The sequence below is a fragment of the Carassius gibelio genome, chromosome A4, assembly GCF_023724105.1.
Source record: "Carassius gibelio isolate Cgi1373 ecotype wild population from Czech Republic chromosome A4, carGib1.2-hapl.c, whole genome shotgun sequence".
Lineage (NCBI taxonomy): Eukaryota > Metazoa > Chordata > Actinopteri > Cypriniformes > Cyprinidae > Carassius > Carassius gibelio.
Window position 1 is genome coordinate 9425127 of NC_068374.1, and position 23163 is coordinate 9448289.

General features: G+C 38.0%; 1 protein-coding gene across 1 annotated transcript in view; it reads right to left on the bottom strand.

The window, feature by feature from the left end:
- Nucleotides 1–5863: 5863 nt before the first annotated feature.
- The window catches only part of LOC127969864 (stonustoxin subunit beta-like), a 35081-nt gene continuing 17781 nt past the window's right edge, over nt 5864–23163 (bottom strand). Inside the window, exon 4 of the mRNA XM_052571991.1 lies at nt 5864–6542. Within this exon, the coding sequence (XP_052427951.1) occupies nt 5959–6542 (584 nt within the window). The 3' untranslated portion in view covers nt 5864–5958. The remainder of the gene's footprint in view (nt 6543–23163) is intronic.

Below are 23163 nucleotides of genomic sequence, written 5' to 3' on the forward strand. Positions count from 1 at the left end.
CCTTTAATATACCGTATATGTGTGTGTGTTTTGGCCATTCATCATAAGTAGTAATAGGCTGAATTGCGAATAGGTAGCCTAATTCTGATACAAGCAATGACTATCCATCATTACATTTTTACATTTATGTAGCCGACACAATAATATTCTTTTACACTGTAATTATTTTGTTTTTAATATTTGGCATGTTTGTGTGATGCACATCCCTGTGTGTAATAAGCAAAGTCAACGCACACTGTGGATCCACCCAGAGGCACATCTTCTACCAAAGCGCTCTTTAAATTTTCAGCTCCCTAAAATAGCAATGCACCAGCAATGTGCCTGAATACACCTCTTTTTTAGACCAGCATGCCCATGGCCGCACAAATGGGTGGCGCTGGACAGGAAAAATAATATATATTTGAGAAAATGACTGCTGACTTGCAGTTAAGATCTGACTTTTTTCAACTGAAGTTGATTTTCTCACCCTCAAGCTATCCTAGGTGTATATGACTTCCTCTTTTCAGACGAATCCAGTTGGAGTTATATTAAGAGGTCAAACAGGAAGTCAATCAAAAAGTTGACGTGTGGTGTTTCTATCACTATTAAAAGAAAAGTTTGTTACATTTTAACCCATATACACTACAAAATATCATCATATAGATATTAACATATACACATTTTACGTTACAAAATGACATATTTACACAATAATATTAGGAATATAGCTCAACATTGGTATTATTCGACACTCACTCTTCCTCCTGCACTAAAATGACTGTATCTAAAATGACTGTATCTAGATGCTGTAAATTTAGCTAAGGTCAAACATGATGTGTGAAAAGTGTCATGTATTCAGTAAATGATAAGAGGAAGTGTGCTGAAGAAGTGATAAGACAGACTGTCGCCTCATACTCTGCAAAATTCTTGTTGTTTATAGAAGTCTGTACTTGAGTGTAAAGAAGTAAATGACATAATGAAGTGCTGATTGAGCATTAGTGATGAACACCTGCTGTTAACTAGCAGAATCACTGAAAGAAAGAGAAACAACTGCGACTGACTTCCAGCCGTACAGCCTTCGATGAGATCAACTATATATTAAATCTGATAATACCTCAGCAGAGGATGATTAAACAACTCCACAAACAGCTTTCCCAGCTTCACTTATTCCTGCACAGTTTGACTTGATTTCTTTTGCATGTCTACAGAAGTTCATATTGAGAATGAACAGAGGTTTATCTCTAGTCAATGCTGAACTCTACTGCAGTCAGTCAGAAGAGGGACACAGTCTCGTCTCTCGACGTCTGTCTCAGTGTCACATACACAGAGTATGTTTTCAGTCATATTTCTGAATAACTTTTGTTAATCAATAAACAAGATTTTACCAGTACATCCTCCACAACAGGTGTATGCAGTGGTGAATCTATGTGATGAAATAAAGGAGTGTGAATCAGTGTCTCAGGCATGCAGCATTATTACAGTGGAGAATATTAGTGTACCTCCAGAAATGAACATTAAGAGAATTACTCTGGTGTCATGTGTGAGTTAATGAAGCTGTAATTAAAAACTTGTGTCTTTACAGATATAAATGACTGAGTTTGATTTATTTCTGTTATTTCAGCAGTCAGATGTGTTTCATTTGCTGAAGCACCAACAGATTTTTAGCAAATGAAACACATCTGACTGCCGAAATAACAGAACTTGCTCAGATTAATGTAGATCTGGTGACTCTTAACTGCAGTTTTACTTCACATTTAAAGCTCTGAATCTCTTGAGGCCTGTCACTGAATCATGGGTAACATCTCCATCACCACAGCAGTTCAGATGGAAACAGACTTCAGATCAATTTGTTCCAGTAGAAGAATATAGGGCAAGTTATACATTACACAATTTAAAGGGACAGTAAGTAGGAATTACTCCCATCTAGTGGTGAAATTATATTTTGCATTCAAACTAATTTTGCTCTCCAGCGCCTCGCTTTTTCAAATGTGCGTTGCATCTACGGTAGGCGATATGTACCAAAAAGCTTTGACAGGATGTCTTCTAATAGCACTTCGTCGAGTTTTCCTTCAGGTGAACAGGTGTGTTATTTCAAACAAACTGCAACATGACAACTAACAAACGAATGTTACAGTATGAATTACTGACTGTGGAAAACATGAAATATTGTATTTAGTAGTTATGTCTTCTTTCTTCGTTATATTTTCTGAATAATGTGCATTGTTAGATTTAAAAAAAATATTGTAATATAGATAGTAACACTGACTTACCTGTCGAGAAGAAAACTGGCCACTTCAGCGTCTCTTTTGAAATCTTTATCAAGCATTAGCTCTTTCCACCTAGAAAAAGCTTCCCCGACATTAACTCTTGTTTTCTGTAATCTACGGTCACGTTTCCTTTTACGTTCTATTTTTGACTGTTTTGGCGACGATGTTTTCTTCTCCTGTGGCGTGTTTCTGGCTCTGACCGAAAACGCGCTGTGGAAACGCGTTGGCTTAGTACTTTTTGTCCCTCTCTGCTATTATAGTTTTGCAAGATGGCGGAACTACATGGAAGCCTCCGTCGACCTACCCGTCCCATGTATATAAAGATAATAAATTCTTCATTTACGAGGATTAGTTTAAACATTGGCTTAGGTATTTGTACACCATTGAGGGCATATTTATGAATAAAAATATTGATTTTAGATAATAAAATACCTAAAAAGTTACTTATTGTCCCTTTAAGTGTTTCATCTATCTTTATGTTGACACTCACATGAAGAGGATGAAAAGGGGATCTGCTGTAAAAGAGAGTTTTCTCACGAAATGTGAAGTGAACCACCAACAGCAGGTTTTTGTCACACCACGTCTGCAGTTTCTTCATCACACAACCAGAACCAGACACTCAGTGGTTTCTCAGCTCACTTCCTTTAGTTGCAGTCTTTTCTGAGGAAACTCTCTTCAATAAAGTCTTCTTGTCCAGTAAACAGTGTCTTTCTGTCTTACTTTACAGTTATCTCACAATGTACACAATTATTCACTTAAATTTAATTCACATTTAATTCACATGAATGTTACACATGAAATAATTGTGAAAATAAAATGAACTTCTAGCCTGTGATTGTATAGTTGTTTTTGTTAAAGGGGGGATGAAATGCTCATTTTCACTCAATATCCTGTTAATCTTGAGTACATATAGAGTAGTACTGCACCCTTCATAACTCCAAAAAGTCTTTATTTTTATTATATTTATAAGAGAAAGATAGTCTGTACTGATTTTTCCCGGAAAAACACGAGCGCCTAGAGGCGTGACGTGTGGGCGGAGCTAAAGAATCACGAGCGCCAGTAGGCTTTTGCGTTGAGAGCATGTGGAAGCTGTGACACAGATCCAGAGGCTGAAATTTAACAAGAGCAGCATCAGCAAAGGCGTCTCTATGTGGTATGTACTGAAACTGTATATATTTGCTTAGCGGTTTTGGAAAATGACTAAGTTACACTTTATGTTGTCTTTTTTTTTTTTTTTTTTTTTTTAAGCTGTACATCTGGAAAGTGCAGTTTGATGACAACATCGCATGTTGTTTACTTGATGTGCTTACGCGCCGATAGCTAAGTAAACAACACAGAGATATTTGAAGCAGTTTTACTCACCGCCTGCGGTTCCAACACACAATCGTGACCCTTTTCCGTTGGGACTGCATTACCCTTAAGAAATAAACGATGTGCAAACCCGGCGTCAAACTGGACCTTGTTTGTAAAACAAGCATCTTCGAAATGCAGGGAACAAACAAAAACACTTGCACAACTCCGTTGATGCTCTGTAAAAATAAACTCCATCCACTGGTCCCTTAATGCTGTTTTTTCTTTGGTAATCTGTGCAGGGTTGTCTTGTCCTGGCAACCAAAAACACACTTCTTTTGTGACATTTCGCGACGCTCTCGCTCTGATCAGTGAAGTCTGTTGTTCTCTCAGTGCTCTGCTATACGGGAGCGCGCGCTCTTCCGGCAGAAGTGCCTCAGGACTCATATAAGGAAATTCCGCTCCATCTAACGTCACACAGAGCCATACTCGAAAAAAACTTTCCGAAACTTGTGACAAACCGGAAGCAGTATTTTTGGAACAGAAATACTCCTTCAAACGTACAACTTAATTTTTGAAACTTTGTCCATGTTTAGCATGGGAATCCAACTCTTTAACAGTGTAAAAAACTCAGTATGCATCAAATAGCATTTCACCCCCCCTTTAAAAACCTCGAAAGCATAAACACTCATTCAAAGTACTTTGAAAAGGGATATGTAAATAACCATAACCATAAGTTCCCGCCTCCTCAGCACGAGCTGACCGATAACACTCCAAGAGAGGTGGGACTTAATGCAGAGCAGCCAATCATCAGCCGGTCACACTCAAAGCCGGTGTCAGGTTTGAGAGGGAGGGGGGAGGAGGCAGCCGCGGCGAGCGCAGACACAGAGCGGCCAGAGAAACGGAGGAGCGACTGTAGTAAGGCATTTGTGCAAAATTGCGGAAAAACTGCAGAAAACGTGCGGGTGTTGAACACTCTCACCATGAAAAGTGTGGGTGTTGGGTGCGACGCCCCTGATTGCTGATATCAATCAACTTGTCCTCCTCTGTTACAGTTAAACTATAAAGGACGTTTGTAGTACTGACATTTGTAAATGGATCTCTGATCCAGTATTTGTCTGTTTTCAAGTCATTTTCCACATCACCAAAGTATTTTCTGAAACCATCAATAAGCACAGATTGTATCAGAGATGTCCACTCTTTCTCCATCTTTCAGCTCTGTGTAGCAAACGTGTTACTCCATTTCTCACACGTTCTATTCAGCGTCATGTGTTCCATGCAGGGTCCTTGAAGTGTGTGGCCACAGTTCTTTAGACAGCTTCTCTGTGTAAAACACAATGCGTTGTCACAATATTGGGTGACAACTGCTCTTGCAATGAAGCCCTTCCTTGAGTCTGTCTTTGCTTTAGCTCTGTAGGTGCATGTGCCGATGCAGTTCTCCCAACTAAGTCCTTTTGATGTCATTAATCAATTGATTCCATCAAAAATCTCAGCTCCTGTTGTTCTTTCTGGCAGGATAAAACACCCCAAAACGTCTCCATTGATTATGTTCTCCCAAACATAATGAATAAAAACCAGCAGTTCGGCTTGACTTTCAACATCCACAGACTCATCAATTTGCAGCGCATTTTAAGTCTATCAGTTAGTTTTGCTTCAATGTCTCCTGGAAACAGTGTTAACAGAGTTATTGTATTGTTTTTTTTTCTGGTTTCATACAATTATTTGCCAGTTGCTCCATACATACAACGCACGTGTGAGCGGGCTTGCGGCTTGCCATTAACACCGTCTATGGATGTAAATCCAAATTTGATGTAGTCCTCATTATACTTGTGGTGCTTTTCTCGCTTTGGTACTTTTTTATGCTGGCTTGAGCTTTGCGTCATGACAACAGACAAGATATCCGAAAACCACAGTAACATGACATAAATTAAGCAAATAATATGTTTTTGTTAGCAAGTTCTATTCAGATTTTTTATTTTAATATTAAGTAGCCTATTATGTGTTTTTATTATTATTTAAAAAAATAATATTTTAATTATCTGCTTGTCATCAACTCACCAACCCCCTGTAATTCCCTCCTGGGGGTTCGTGAACCCCAGTTTGGGAAACCCTGCTCTACACTAACCCTACACTTAAACCTAACTCTTACAGAAAACATTATGCATTTTTACAACTTCAAAAAACTACTTTGTTTACTTAATTTTAATATCAGTTTTACAAATGTGTACATCCCCAAAGGGAGGTTTTGTAGATTTTGTCAGGTACAAATTTTTCACCAAAATACGGTTAAGTAGGTACACACACACACACACACACTGATCTTATGGTTTATATGATGATTTGTGACACATTTATTCAGACTGTTATTCCAGTGACAGAAGTTTAGCTGCAGTATTAATGAATACACTCCATAACATCACTGTTACTGATTTATCATGCAGCTAAAAGCATTATGGGTAGAATCTCTCGTCAGTCTCTGATTCATCAACAGTTTCACTGATGATCCAAGGCCAACATAAGACCCAGGATACAGCGGCTGAGTGAATGTGGTCTGGAATGTGTGGATGAGGCTCATTGTGTTTCTGGAGACGCTGTAGAAGGACAGAATTCCTGCGCTGTGATCCAAAAACACTCCTATCCTTCTGCTGATGGGATTTACAGGGAGGTCAGTGTGTGTGTCATTTTGTTTAAATATGTATCTGGAGGGAGAGCAGATCAAACTCCAGGATTGATCATCACCTCCAAACAAAGAAACACCCCATGCTCCCTTCCTGCTGATGCTCTTAAATGACACTGATATAGATACATAATCTCCACTCCACTCAGTCTCCCAGTAACAGCGTCCACACACACTCTCTCTACTCAACACCTGAGGCACATGATCGAATCTGTCTGGATGATCAGGATACGGCTGTCTTTCGCTCACATGTGTCGCCTTTCTGTTCTTCTCAGACAGAATTAGTTGAGTGTTTGCTGTGTTTGGATCCAGTGTAACAAAACAGGCATCTGAACACAAGAACAGAGACATTTAGAACAACAACTAACCCTACAGCCGTGTGTTTGTGTGTATGAATCATAAAAATATACATGCACTGCTTACAGACAATGATTTGCAACAGATTTGTTTTACAAAACAGATAAATATGTATAAAAACACTGGGCACGGAAATGCAAACACTGATTTTTTAATTAATGCAAGCCTACCATAATTACATTGTTAAATTGTAGAGATATTTATAAATTATATTGTCAATTAACGTTAATAAAACATGCATGCAGAAATCTCTAAGCATCTCATATGACAGTCACAACTAGGGATGGGCGTTTTCCGCAAATATCACATTTGAATATTTGGGCTCACAAAAAAACGAATATTCGAATATTCATTTATTTAAATTAAGTTTAATGAGACAGACGTTATTTTTCAGCAAAATTTATTGTTTCCGTCATTTTGAACAAGCTTACACACAATAAGCTTGAACATTACACATTGTGTTTGGTAGCTGAAAACATTTAACAAAATGTGCAAACAAACAAAAGTACAGATTTAAAGCAAAAAAAAAAAAGTGAACAAAGAAAAAACGTAAAGCAGCCCGCAGCAATTAGGCTATTGTAGAACGTAGCCTACACTTAACGTTGAAACTTTGAAACTGTCAGCAAATCTTTTTTCCATATTGTTTTACATGCTCTTGTTAAAAAATACGGGCATGTAAACATGATCGGGGGAAAGTCGGCTCCTTAGTATGTTAACAATAAGGCCGGCCGCGGAGAAAACGCGCTCTGACGGCACAGACACAGGTGTGCTAAGCGAATAAGTTTTGCGAAGCGCTTCGTGTTTTCATTTCACCACTGAATGGGATCCTCATCTGGTGGCATTCGCACCACTCGCATCAAGGAAAATGTTCTGATAATGTTCAAATAAGTTTTTTTTTTTTTCTTACTTCTCTCATGTTTTCATTGAGAAACCTGAGATGTTTGTGCCGAGGGTCTAGGGCAGACACGAAGAGGAGTTTTCACTGCATTCTCCAAGTGAGCGGTGTTTATTCGTTGCTTGAGAGATGCCGCAACAATGTTCTTGAATTCGGTCACTTTCTGTGATTCTCCAAGGCATAATTGAAGTACTGTAGAAGACCACAGTTCTTAGAGGCCGTTCACATATCGCGTCTTTTGAGCGCTCAAGTTCATTATTTCCAATGTGGGTGCGCGGTATATGCGCTGATAATGGAAGTGACGCGGTGCGACACGCCCGTTTTTTCCAGGCGTGTTTGCACCATATCGAGTTAAAAACATCTCAACTTTTCAGAATGCCACAAGCGCACCGCAGGTCATGTGACAAGAACTAAACATTCAGCTTCATCCTTTTCCGTAACAACATTGAAAGCTCAGCCAAGATGAAGCAACAGCTGATCATAGCTGTATATGGATTGCCATTTTGAAATAAATTTAGTAGCAGATACTGAAAGCAAATTTTTTTTGCTGCAAATCCATTTATTCTTTGCTGAAATTTCCGCGTCTTCATGGAGAGAGCGCGTCATTGCTGCTTAGCAATAGCAGACCCCTCAGGAGCGCTTCTGCCCGAGCGCTTTGGAAAGAAGGAGAAACCGGCATGCCTAGCGTTTTCCACGTGTTTTTAGGCGCAATATGTGAACGGCCTCTTATTTATTCATTAATTATTTTTTGCTTGCATACATCTTCAAATATGCCATGGAGAATCACAGAAAGTTACCAAATTAGGTTTTATTGTGAACTTTTTTTTTTGTTTGTTTTTGCGAAATTCGAATATCATTTTTTTTTTTCGAATAGTTAGAGCAGAACGAATATTCGAATGTTCGACTATCCGTGCACACCCCTAGTTACAACCCTTGTGATCTTATAAATACCAGTCAGAACAAAATCAACTATATTTGACTGGTATGTGTTTGAATGAAGAGATCACCGTAAACTGACTAAATATTGACCACATAATCAACTGAAGAAAGAATTGAGGTATGCAATAATGAAAGGGGGATGTTTTCTCATCTTTGATATACCACCATCTGCTTTTTAATTTGTAAAACATTAATTATATTTATCTCACTGCAAAAAAATATGTTCGGTTTTATCGGGGCCTAAAACTAGTGGAGGAGGAGTAAATTAACTCCTTTACTAATATAACCTTGGTTCCCTGACATACAGGAACGATTACTGCATCTAAAAAACGCTATGGGAAAAAGCCTTTTTTTTCTACTGAACTGAAGGAACATTGGTTTGTGCAGTGCAGTAATAATTGAACCAATGGGTTGCAGCAGTGCTGCACAAGCCTATGGCTATTTAAGCACCACAGGATTCTCAGGTTACTTCTACAGAAGTGAGGACTGAGTCGTGCAGCTACATAGTAGAGCTAGGAACGCTGTACTCATTCTCATATTTCAGGCAACCGAGGTTACATTAGTAAAAGAGTATGTTCCCTGTAGATAATTCACTTCAGAATAATTGATAATTGAGATAAGTACTGGATCTTGCTAAATGATGCTATGGAACACAGTATAATCACGCCATACTAAGGTTGGGGAATGACTGCATATTGTAATCTCCATAAGCAAGAATACCAATAGGAAAGTTAACAATGAATTTAAAGGCTAAAATGGGCCAAACTCACAGAGGTCACGCCCGGCCTGCGTAATCATTCCAAAATACTAGTACAACTTTATCACCCCAGGGGCCGAGAACCAACAAGTCTAAGCCAATGGCTTGAGCGTGTTACGGTCAAGGACTCTCTGTTAGAACTGATTGCATAATGAAGCAAGTGTCTCCTTAAGCAGAAAGGACCCTGGCTTGCAAGGCCGGGACTTCTAGGTTATAAAACCTAGCAAATGTGGACAGCAAGGCCCAGCCGGCCGCCTAACAAATTTACGTAATGGACACACCACTATACCTCACCCAAGATGAGGTGATGCCTCTAGTCGAAAAGGCCTGTACATCGATGTTGCACTGTAGGCCCTAACAAGAGTAGGCTAGCATGATAGCTTCAGTACATCCGTGAAGCATTTGGTGAATCCTTTGACCACAGGTCTGAAGAAGCCACTGGGAGTGATCGTGGGATCTAGGAAGGGACCTTATCTGCATCATTGATTCTGTTAGTGTTAGCCATAGATGGCAGTTGAGCACCATGAGGTTGGCCATTGAGCTTCCAGTAGCCTCAGATCAGTTGATCAAGGAGGCCTCAGTAGAGCGGCGAGGCATGTCAATGGGAAGAAGGCTTTCAGGATCAGCATTGAGCATAAAGTCATCATTAAAGGAGAAGAAATATGAGAATCCTGTGGCAAATAACCGCTTATATAGCCAGATGGCTCCGCCCATTCTTTCAGGCTGTGTCTCCAATACCTGTATACTTGCATTGTGGTTACATACTATGTGCACATTTAGTTACTATGTAAGTACACATTTGTACATGGTATCTACAGTTGTAACATGTCTGCGCCTACACACATGTAACAACCTTTAGGATGGTTTGTGTAAGTACAAATGTGTAACAGAACATTGGTAACAAAATTTTTTCGCTTCACTAAGTACTCGTGTAACAGCAATTATACAACTACATTTTGTAACAACAATATGCATAAGAATAATTGGTACCACTTGATTCAGGGGTTGGAGATGGGTAGGTTTAGGGGTGGAAATGGGATCCAGCGGGTGGAGATGGGTAGGTTAAGAGGTGGAAATGGGATCCAGAGGGTGGAGATGGGTAGGTTTAAGGGGGAAATGGGATCCAAGGGGGTAGAGATGGGTAGGTTTAGGGGTGCAGATGGGATCCAGGGGTTAGAGATGGCTAGGTTTAGGTGTGGAAATGGGATCCAACGGGTGGAGATGGGTAGGTTAAGGGGTGGAAACAGGATCCAGGGATAGGACATGGGTAGGTTTAAGGGGGAAATGGGATCCAAGGGGGTAGAGATGGGTAGGTTTAGGGGTGCAGATGGGATCCAGGGGTTAGAGATGGCTAGGTTTAGGTGTGGAAATGGGATCTAACGGGTGGAGATGGGTAGGTTAAGGGGTGGAAACAGGATCCAGGGATAGGACATGGGTAGGTTTAGGGGTGGAAATGGGATCCAGGGGATGGGGATGGGTAGGTTTAGGGGTGAAAATGGGATTCAGTGGGTGGTGATGGGTAGGTTTGGGGTGGAAATGGGATCCATGGTTTGGAGATGGGTAGCTTTAGCTATATGTAAAGTGGGAGGAGTTGGATCAGTGTACTTACATGTTAACTCCTCAGGAACTCTCCACTTAATACAAAGGTATAACATTCTGGACACCAACCACAAGTTACATGTAAAGCCTAACTTACTGGCCACTGCCGTGTACCATCAGAGTACTTACATAATAAATCTAATATAAACCAACAATTTCTTTACCAAAAAGTGCTCTAGATCCTGTTACGTGTTTGAACTTTCACTAGCAAAAAGTGTTGTTACCAATGTCCTGTTACACATTTGTACTTACACATACCATTCAGTGGTTTGTTACATATGTTTAGTTACACAAAAATTTGAGCTGTAGATACTATGTACCAATGTGTATTTACACTGTGGTTACATACAAAATAAATAGATGTGTACGTAGTAAGTACACAGGTATTAGGGACACAGCATAAAGTGGGACCTGAATCAAAAGTAGTCATTGTAAGGTCCAGGCACTTGGGCCAAGGAAGGTATCCGTTGCTGGATGAAGGTTTCTTGTGTGTTCAGTCTTTCAGCGCGTAGAGTTATTTAATTTAGGTTAAACTCAAATCTGAGTCCATTTTATTATTTAATCTGACTCCATTTTAATATGACCTCAAATTTAGTTTGGAATGCAAATTGGTTGTACGTCTATTTCTAATTAGTAGGCCTATTCTTCTGACATTTGATTATTCTGGTTAAACTCTTTAGTTTATATTAATTTGTTCATTCGGGTGCTCATGTCGCAAACAAGGATTCAACGTAATCTACTAGAGTCAATAACTAAAGAGTAAAACAGAATAACATCAGATTTAACAAACACACTACATGCTTTCTGGCTACAGAAATCGCCCCGATTCTCTTGCTGCAATCCTTTAAATATGTCTGACCAAGACAGACATCCCCAGAGATGGAGACAATAACTAACAATTGGAATTTGCATTAACTCAGGTCCCAGGCTTGGGTGGTTTTACAACCCAAAGGGAATAGAGGGTAATTTACATGGAGGACCCTAGGCAAGGGCACTCCCATCAAAGTAATTAAGATATCTCTTGACTCTTCGGATCTGTATTATCTTCTAATCTACATTTGTAAGATTGACACCATTGTACCAGTTGCACTGAGACATTTCCAATGATACTAGAAATGAGTGTTAGTTCACTTGCATTGACATTTTCATGTTATAATTTTGAGCAGACTGAGTAGAAGGAAGAATGGGTGAAGGTATTTAAAATGAAACAAATGGCCAGAAGGGGAGGAGGTCTCCTGCTCCTCCACTCTGTGGGGTGTCGTGTAGATGCTCGTGTATGTTTGTATTGTCTGTTTCTCAGGAGATCAAAGTATCTCAGGTTCTTTCATCCTTACAATCATACATTTTGTTTTTAGTTATTCACAGCTTTTTAAACCTTTTTTTGTCACATTTTTCTTTGTGAATGCAGTATTTGTAAAATTATTCTATGAAACTTTAGATGGTAATCATGAAGGAAGGTTTCTCATGGTGAATTAGCAGGAATAAGGTGTAGATTAAACCATTATAAAACACAATTTTTATATATATATATATATATATATATATATATATATATATATATATATATATATTAGTGGTGGGCTGTTATCGGCGTTAACATGCACTTATCGGGCGATAAAAAAAATATTGCCCTTAATCTATTCTCAAAGTTGGGTTGGGAGCTGGGTCTATACTAAGCAAGCTATGATGACTTTCACCTTGATATTTTACATAACTGACTGGTTGAGGCCAGTCTAAAAAGATGCTCAGGACAGTTGACGGGCCACTGCTGCACATCGTCACTAAAGCTTATCATTTTCACGTGTTTTTAAGCCTTACCGCTTGTCGATTTAAACATTAAAGCATCCAAACACAAGACGCGGAAAAGCTGAACAGAGAAGCTGGTTACTCGCGCTGTGTTCGGTGAGCACGAGAGAGAGAGAGAGAGGACATGATCACGGACAGCGACACTGAACCGAGCTCTCTTCTGCGAAGTTCTCCTCGAAGTCCCTCCTGCACCTGAACAAACAAATACAAATCGCAGTTTGAACAAACAAAAAGATGTGAAAGAGCCCAATTCAGTACTCACGGTGTTCTGGTGTTCAGGGCTCAGGCAGAGAAAGGCGTCTCAAAACACTTGAACATCAAATTTGTTTATTTTTGCTCTTGTGCCGACAAAAACATACAAAATATGTAAAAATATCCACCTTTGAAATTATGCTTCAAGCCGTGCGCTTCAGTTTGAATCTGAATACTGCGTTCAGCGCAGGGGCGTGGTCACATTAGATATAATGAAGGGAGACGTGAAAAACGGACATTGCGTTGTTTTCATATGCACTTGTTACACTTCATTTTAATGACGTGTTTGTAAATGAAGATCAACACAGACAAAGGCTGCAGACAGCACACATACTGATAAGATGCTCGGGAGAAAACAAACACATAACTTCATAATCATACTTCGCGTTGTGATTCGGAGATGCTTGTTGGTCTAAATATAGTTGGTAATGAACCCTCTTTTATGGCCAAACGCTTTGAAAATCCCGCTTTGTACACACCGAGATTAGAAAAGCAGTCATTAGTGAAATGTTGTGAACACAACAAAAGGGATTTGTTGTACTGCTCTGGTATTGTGGTAAAAATGAATTTTAGCCATTGGTTCTTCTGATCTTCATTCTTTGGCAGTGAAAATAAAACAAACTTGCCTTTACAATTAAAAACACACTGTCTCCTCGACATGATGCTATCACACCAACCAGAGTGTCTGTGTGGGGGGTGGGGCAGGTCAGAGTTCCGTTTCTCCCAAGACAGTAGGTGGAGATTATTATGCAAAGTGCTCCTAGTGACGTATATAGAGATGGGCAAAAGATTTGAAATCTATAACGACTCGTTTCAGCGATTCAGAGTCGACTCCTTACTTTAGATGCCAATAACTTTATAAATCGTGTACTTTTTGGTTTAATTACTTTGCACATTGTTTACACTGATGGACAGCTACATCATACACTGTAATACAGGTAATTTTTGATTTCCCATCTGTGTGGTCAATGCAAAGGCGCGTTTATGCGCGTGTGGAGGTCTCGCGGTGAGAATGAGGCGTTTATCGCGGCGCAGAAGACGCGAATTCACCTCATTCGCGCGAATGACGCAAATTGGCCCGCGAATTTAGCGTTTCATGCGAATGGTGCTTTTATGCATTTAAGTGTTTGACGCGAATTCGCGTCTGCCGTCTGAGTTGAAAAATTTGAACTTTGGCATCAATTCGCGCCACGTTAACCAATTAGGAGCCTGCTAGGAGTTACTCATTCAATAGTATGTTCCTGCAGCCTCCAGTTGTGCAGGAATACCCTTCTCCACTCATTCAACAAGGAGGAACGACTAATGTTGTCAGTGAGCAGTCAACCGGAGCTATATTACAAAAGTTCATTTTTCTATAGAGACAGGAATATAAAGGACCTATATATATATATATATATATATATATATATATATATACACAACATTTAATATATTAATTGAATAAAGGCCAAAGATAAGAAACGTTTCGTTTTACCCCAAACAAAGTATTGGGGTAGTAGTATTGTTGCTGCCAATGCCATGTGTTTTGTTGTGAAAGCTAAACTACTTTGTTTGGTCTTTGTCATGCCTAGAGCTGATCCGTGCTGGTCGCTGAGAAAATACATCAACTTTGTGGGTCACCAAATCTGCTTTCACCATGGGCAAAGTGGAGTCCAGCCCGGGGTCGTCACATGTGGTTGCCAAAAGTCCGCTGGCCACTCCTTCGTTGAATCTGCCAGACTCGCCATTCTCAAACCCGCCGGCCATTCCCTTTCAAGCCATTCTGTTTTTTTGTGAAAGCGAAACTACTTTGTTTTGCCTTCCAAAAGAGAACACAACTAGAAATCAGTGGTTAATTTTCATAATCGATTAGTTGGCCGATTATAATTTTTTTTTCGATTAATCAGGTAAAAATCTCAATTTTATTTATTTTACTTTTACTGACAAAAAAAACACTATTCCAAATTATGCCCATTTTTCTTATGTGCCAACTGAATGCTATGAAAACATACAGTGCTTAATTTATTAGACTGCCTGTCATAATAGAGAAAACTAGTGGTGGCCATAGATTAATTTTTTTAATCTAGATTAATCTCACTGTAATCTTGGAATTAGTCTAGATTAATCTAGATTAAAATGGCTCATTTTAATTTTGCCGAAAACATTCAGAATATGTCTGCTACCCAAATAAAATAATGACTAAAACCAAACTACAGCTAGTCCAAAATGCTGCAGCAGGAGTTCTTACTAGAACCAGGAAGTATGACCATATTAGCCCGGTCCTGTCATCGCTGCATTGGCTCCCTATCAAACATCGTATAGATTTTAAAATATTGTTTATTACTTATAAAGCCCTGAATGGATTAGCACCTCAGTATTTGAATGAGCTCCTTTTACATTATACTCCTCTACGTCCGCTACATTCTCAAAACTCAGGCAATTTGATAATACCTAGAATATCAAAATCAACTGCGGGCGGCAGATCCTTTTACTATTTGGCGCCTAAACTCTGGAATAACCTTCCTAACATTGTTCGGGAGGCAGACACACTCTTGCAGTTTAAATCTAGATTAAAGACCCATCTCTTTAACCTGGCATACACATAACATACTAATATGCTTTTAATATCCAAATCCGTTAAAGGATTTTTAGGCTGCATTAATTAGGTAAACTGGAACCGGGAACACTTCACATAACATGTACCTTCTACATCATTAGAAGAATGACATCTATGCTAATATTTGTCTGTTTCTCTCTTATTCCGAGGTCACCGTAGCCACCAGATCCAGTCTGTGTCCAGATCAGAGGGTCACTGCAGTCACCCGGATCCAGTACGTATCCAGACCAGATGGTGGATCAGCACCTAGAAAGGACCTCTACTGCCCTGAAAGACAGCGGAGACCAGGACAACTAGAGCCCCAGATACAGATCCCCTGTAAAGACCTTGTCTCAGAGGACCACCAGGACAAGACCACAGGAAACAGATGATTCTTCTGCACAATCTGACTTTGCTGCTGCAGCCTGGAATTGAACTACTGGTTTCGTCTGGTCAGAGGAGAACTGACCCCCGACTGAGCCTGGTTTCTCCCAAGGTTTTTTTCTCCATTCTGTCACCGATGGAGTTTCGGTTCCTTGCCGCTTCCGCCTCTGGCTTGCTTAGTTGGGGTCACTTCATCTACAGCGATATCATTGACTTGATTGCAAATAAATGCACAGACACTATTTAAACTGAACAGAGATGACATAACTGAATTCAATGATGAACTGCCTTTAACTATCATTTTGCATTATTGACACACTGTTTTCCAAATGAATGTTGTTCAGTGCTTTGTCGCAATGTATTTTGTTTAAAGCACTATAAAAATATAAAAATAAAATAAACTACAAAAGTACGTCTTTTAAAATGGTTTGCATAGTGCATTAGACCAGGGGCTCATCTCCTGTTTCCAAAATGCATCACAAAGTGCTTGAAAAAGTTGTAAACTAATTCCACATTGCACAAGGTTCAAACAACCTTACGCCTGTTTCACACATAATCTGTCTGCAGTGCATATGCGTTTCAAATTTTTTTACGTACTCATATTAACGGATTCCAGCGTTCACACGTTAATTCTTGTTAAAACTACAAAGTAATTCAGTCAAGAGCAGTGAGTGATTTTCTTTCATTTACTTAGATTAACATTACAGCAGCTTGTAGCTAAATTAGGCGCGATCACTTTAAGAGACGATGAACGCATCCAATATAATACACATCCCTGAACAACAGAACACCACAGTGCTGAATTGGGCTCTTTCACATCTTTTTGTTTGCTCAAACTGCGATTTGTATTTGTTTGTTCAGGTGCAGGAGGGACTTCGAGGAGAACTTCGCAGAAGAGAGCTCGGTTCAGTGTCGCTGTCCGTGATACGTGGCTCTCTCTCTGCGTGCGCACCGTGTTAGCACGTCATGTTTAATGTGGTAATTTCACAGTAGGTTTAAAGACTCTTTAACTAAGATTTCAACTTAACGCAGACTGTCAGGACGGGCCTTTATGAAAAAATGGAAAGGCTTGCATGAATTTTATGCGTTAACAGATATGAACATTAACTAAACGTTTTTTGAGCCAAGGATGCACACATCTGTAAAAGCGCCTGACAGGCAAGCCATTATGCTAACACATCAGCTTGTAACTTATAGATGTATTATGTTTTGGCCAGCTTGGATCAAGTATTTGTAGATGCATTTTGGCCAATTTGATGCAACCGGCAGAACCGACTAATCGATAATGAGAATCGTTGTCGATGATTTTCATTATAGATGATAATTGATTTTATCGATTAGTTGTTGTAGCCCTAGTTAACTTGTATTTACAACACTGTTCCAGAAGAGTTCTACCCAAATATTCAGATGTGTGTAGCACATTTTATAGAGGACTGTTTCCTGAACCTGAAGAATGCTTCTGTGCTTAAAGGCTGTTATATAAAGTTGGGCAGTTCCAACTTCGCAAGGACAGTCTGGTTCTGTAAGTTTTTTATATTTAAAGAATGTGCCACTGATGATTCAGACACAAGTTTTAAGCAGTGTAAAGTAGGGATTTTTGTTTGTAGTTTCTCCAATCACAAATGCAGACATGGTTTTATGTTTATCCAGCGCAATACGCAATGCATCATTATAATCAGTAATTACAAAGTTTTATTGCTTTTGTCACATCGCGCAGAGACATACTGAAACATAGTATGGCAAGGGGCATAACATTTCTGTCACATGCTCTTGATATTCAGCCAATCATGACGCACTGGATAGCTGGCCAATCAGAGCACAGCTCACTCGTTTTTCAGAACGTTGAGCTTCCAAATAGACGTGTATCCCAAAGGATCAGTGAAAGAAAACTCTCTTAATGCGCACTAGTAGTCATTAGTTTGGTTTTTGCGGGGCATAGGGGAGCAACATTAATGTACATTATGTGTAAAACAATGTGTTTGTTTAACCTTAAACCGCAGAAACACATTGCCTTAAATCAAATTCACAACATAATGATTTTAGCAACATCATATGACGCCTATAAATTATGTATTTCCGGGTTTTCTGCCTCTAGAGGAAGTTACAGAGAACAGTGATTTATAGCAGTCTTTTCCTATTTTCCCATTTTTTCTAATGTAGGGTTCTATTTCTTTTTGTCAGATACTACTTAGAAAAAGAAAAAAAAACTAATACTAGCACTTACCTTTTCTTGTCTATTCTATTCTATTAATGAAAAAAAAAAAAAAAAAACTGGCTGTGTGTTCTGTACTAGACTAACTGAGACTTGTCATGGCACTTGTATACTGTTGTTGTTCTCTTGTTGACCTGACTGCTTCTATTGTTCTCATTTGTAAGTTGCTTTGGACAAAAGCGTCTGCTAAATGATTAAATGTTCATTTTAAATGTAAACTTAAGACATTTTTTAAGTATGTTATCCTGGGTTTCCTGCTGTTTTCTGTTGGTCTTGTTTGTCTGTGTACTTACTTTCATACTTTTCTTTTATTCATTGTGTTTATATTCTTTATAAAGCACTTTGGTCAACCTCGGTTGTGTTTAAACATGCTTTGTAAATTAATGTCGCTGTTGATTTTTTTTTTTTATCCCTTTTATCGTTTCTTCATGAGCATGTCAAAAACTAAGCAGTCCTGTGAACCTGTATTGTCATTTCGCCGAGTCCTATTTGAAAGAATGGCTCAAGCATTTTCAACTGACAACCGTAAAGATTAATAACTAAAAATGCTGATATTTAACTGTTAAAGGGGTCTATGTAGAATTCAGGAGCCCTTGTTATTAGAGACACTGGTGGCTGTTAAAGCTGCGGTAGGGAACTTTTGATGCTCTAGCGGTTGATAAACAGAACTGCTTGCATCTTGCGGAAGAACATCATAGCCGGAGCTACTTCTCACGGTTTGGAAAATGGATTCATGGTGTACTCACTTATTATATACATTTTTCTACATTTTGAACACAAACAAAGTTACAGACCACGGCTTTGATTGGTTGTTTCTTACCGGGAGCGGTCCGTAACTGCAAATGGCAATAGGACCACTGGGAGGAGCCGAGGAGCTTGATTTTTTTTCACAGATTATCTGTCTCATATTCTACTGTCAGGACATAATGACAGGTTTAACAAATATGTAAAAAATATATATTTACAAAAGTTGTGGCCAGCAACTTAATGCTCACGCTCTTGCAAACACTCCATAGTAAAGCTATATTATGGAGTGGAAATTATTATGTGACAATTAATTATCCAATTAATTATCCTCTGCTGCAATCTAGTGGTTATAGTGGGATATCATGAAATTCATTTCAATAGGGTGGCAGAAATCTTGCAGTAAAATGTAAAATATGTAGATGAAATATCCAGGTTCAGTTGCGTGTTAAAATAATTCGCTTTACTACCGCTAGGACAAATTTTGAACTGACTGTAATAATGAAATGACGGTTTGTAAACGAAGATTAAAGGACACTTTAAACATCAATATCATTATATTATAACATTTTAACATCCTTAAAAACCATTATAACATTTAAAGTAAGAGTTAATTTAAAAAAGTGGGATAGCCTTATACTAAGTAGACATCAAAAATGCCTCTTTTAACGCCACAGATACCGCGGCGGCGGCGGCGGTATAAAGTGCATTTGCAGCTTTTGACCGCTGAGTGGCGCTTTAACCTCAAGTTATCAAACAAGTGCATCAAAGCACATTTTCGCAAATAGACATCAGTTTTGCCTCACTGATGTGTTACATTTGATGGCTTCAGTCACGGAAAATGAAAGAAAAACACTATGGTTTAAATATTTAATATATTTAATATTTAATATTCACAGATGAAAGTTTGGTATTTATGAAGTTATGTGCATTTCTTAGACCGAGAAAGAGAAAGAGTCTGTGCTTATATTTTCTAAGCTACATGGTATTAAACCATATTTTAGATTGGACACATTTAAAAGGTGTGCAGTATTATTTATATTATATTAATTATGCGGTATATTATTCAGAAATTGAGAAATTAAGATTAAGAAATTGTTGAATGTTTAAATGTGAAGCACTTGTATTATTTCGTTCCCATTATTTAGGCCTAATTTGCCTAAAACAAGAAACGAAATAAAATTCAACTGGCACGATTAAATCTTTGAAACTCAAAATAATTATTAAAACGTCCTCACGATTAAACTCAAGTTCTCTCATTATAATCAACAACATTCACACGATGTAAAAAAAAAAGCTTTAGTAGCTAATTTACAACTAAAGTAATTTTAGAGTAATGTTAGAGTCTGCGCTGCGGATCATTTCAGAAAGATAACAGGTTTAACACCAGAATTAAAGACTTTTTAAAATAAATTGAGCTCAAAACTCACTCTTAGTTAGCAGCAAGTGTTTGAAATAACTTGGTCCGATGTGGATTATAATCACCATACAAGGCAGAAATATTTATAAGCGATGTAGAAAGTCTGTGCACGCTAAACATTAACGTAACCATATTAAATATGGTAAATATGACCGCTTGGATAAATCAGACGTCAGCTTCTTATTCTCTATCACAATTGTGTATTTATTAAGTAACATTTTATCTGTCATCTCGTTTCAAGAGTTTAGCTCCACATTGCATATCATCAAAATATAATAATGATTTTGGTTTGGGAGCTTTTATAAAAATAGAGAGTCTGCGCTGCGGATCATTTCTGAAAGATAACAGCTTTAACACCAGCATTTTTTGTGTTTAAGTGTTTAACACAACACTTTTTTAAATAAATCAAGCTCAAAATTCACTTTCAGTCAGCAGCGAGCCTTTGAAATAACTTGATCCAATGTGTATTATAATCACCATACAAGGCAGAAATATTTATAAGTGATGAAAAAGTCTGTGCATGCTAGGCATTAACATTACCATAGTAAACATGGTAAATATGACCGTTTGAAGAAATCAGACGTCAGCTTCGTATTCTCGTGTATTTTAGTAATGTATATCATCTGTCACAAGCCTCATCTCGAGAGTTTAGCTCACGTCATAAAAAATATAATAGCCTAATGTTTTTGTCCGGGAGCTTTTATAAAAATACAGATATTATCATTCATTTTAAATGTGACGGCTACTGTGGCTAATAAACATAAACAGACTCGACTGAATAAGCAGGCTATTTTCATAAGCGTTAAAAATAAATAAATAAAATAGAAATAAGTGTATTTATGTGTGATTAATTTTGAGTCCTGCTACTGGCCCGAGGCTATGAGCCCCGCCCGGCCGCTTTAAGCCCTGGCTCGCACTCGAAATGCGGCTATTGACCAGAAACACGCTCCGCCTTCACTCCGTGAATAAAGTATTTCAGTATGTTTGAAATGTTATGTTCATAACATAGCATATAAAATAATAATAATAATTAAAAAAAAATAACAGGAGAGTTTCTAAGTGGCTTAAGCTATGTGTAAAGTTTTTTCCCTATAGCCTATCACATGCCAAACTAATCTTTAATTGCTGCTTTCTGCTGTGAAAATTTTGTTTGTGATGAAAATAACATCTTTGTCAGTTATTTTATCTAAACAGATCGATTAACTTCTTCCAGATTTCAAAATCAGATAGCATGCTGATAATGTAGCACTGTAAGATTACATTTGTTTGAACGCATTATTGCGAAAGCGATTGAGTGTGAATCTGTTTAAATCATGCTTTAACCCGAAAATAATCAGTAAAAGAAACAGACAAACTCTTAACATCCCGCTCGACTCTTGCAGTCAACCTTCTGATCAAGCTAAATATGTTGGCTGTTGGCATGAATTTTACTTGTGATAAGAAGCTTATATTCAAGTGTTTGTGCAAAAATTATTAATGTTCATTAATGACAGGGAGGTGCCGTGTCATCACTTTAATTTTACATGATAATGAATGTATAATTTTTTAATTAACATAATATCGTGGTGTCTCACATAGGTAGGCTACATTAAAAATATATCTACAGAAAGCTTGAAATGTTTTTTAAAGAAAAGGAATAGTGTAATGTGTGAATGTTGCATTTCTCTCGTCGGAGAGAGCCAGTACTGTGAATATAACCAATACAACAGTCCTATATAAACCGGTTCAGCAAGTGAAAGCCTCATATGAAAGAGCAATTCACACCTTTATCTCGACCTCACAAGCCATGCATAACTATCCAAAACCCAACCCCCTCCAGCTGAACAGAATTCGGTCTGTGTTTTGGCTCTGAGGAACGGTGTGTTACTGGGCTGAAACATGCCTGCACTACACTTCATAATTTTCTCGCAGCCCATATTATTATTTTCACAAGACCATAATGATAACAACAAATCATCAATTAATAATTAATCATTATTTTACGAAAATCATTGTTATTTGTGATCGTGGATGTTTGCGGGAGGCTTTAAGACCAAGCGGAGTCCTCTGTTCCCGCCTCACAGCGCGCGGGTCTCCGAGGCTTCACTGTCTGCGGTTTGACTTTACTGAATCAGATTGAGGCGAACTTATTGATCATGAGCCCAACATTTAGCAAGGCAGGAAAATTCTAACGGAAGGAAGACGTTGATCTAATGCTGTTAAAGAGAGCGAGAAGTCTAGGGCTATTCTTAAACTTGGAGCTCATTATATTGAAGTACAAATCCAAACACCAGAAACGTTATGAATTTTATGAATAATGAAATGTTATGAAAATTATGCATTTTATTTATTCACATGCTGTATGGTTGAAATAATATTTTAGTTCACAACTTTAAGTTCCGTTGTTTAAAAAAATGCTTTATTGGCTAATGTTTCATAAACCTTCAGTTGTTATGCTCTAAAATCCATGCCATTATTAAATTCACAGTATTTTTACCACCTAAATGACTAATCTTTAAAGTCACAATTCTATAATGGTCAAAATTACTCAGGCCAATGGTATTTTTTTATGACATTATTTTATTATTATTATTATTATTATTATTATTTGAATAATTGTAGCTTACATAAATAGGTAAAGCAAAACAAATATTCGGATTGTCCCTTATTTTTTCCCTTGTTTTCCTAAAGAATAAACACGTATTTTTTACAAGAATAAACATGATAACATATTATTAATTAATAAAAATAATTTAAGCAATTAACTTTTTTTTTTTTAACTTGAATTTAAATACTATTAAACTAACTTTAAATTCTCAAGGAGTTTATTAGTAAAAAAAAAGTTCTAAATGAACTTGTGTTAACAATATAATTAAAACTAACAATATAATTAGATTTTTTTTAAATTAACAATTCCTGTATAAAATGGGACAGCAACCTTTATATCAGTGGTTCTCAACCTTTTTCCCAGCGGGCCGCACTATGGTGTAAGTGCAAGTCTATGCATATAATTTACATATTACGTCAGCAA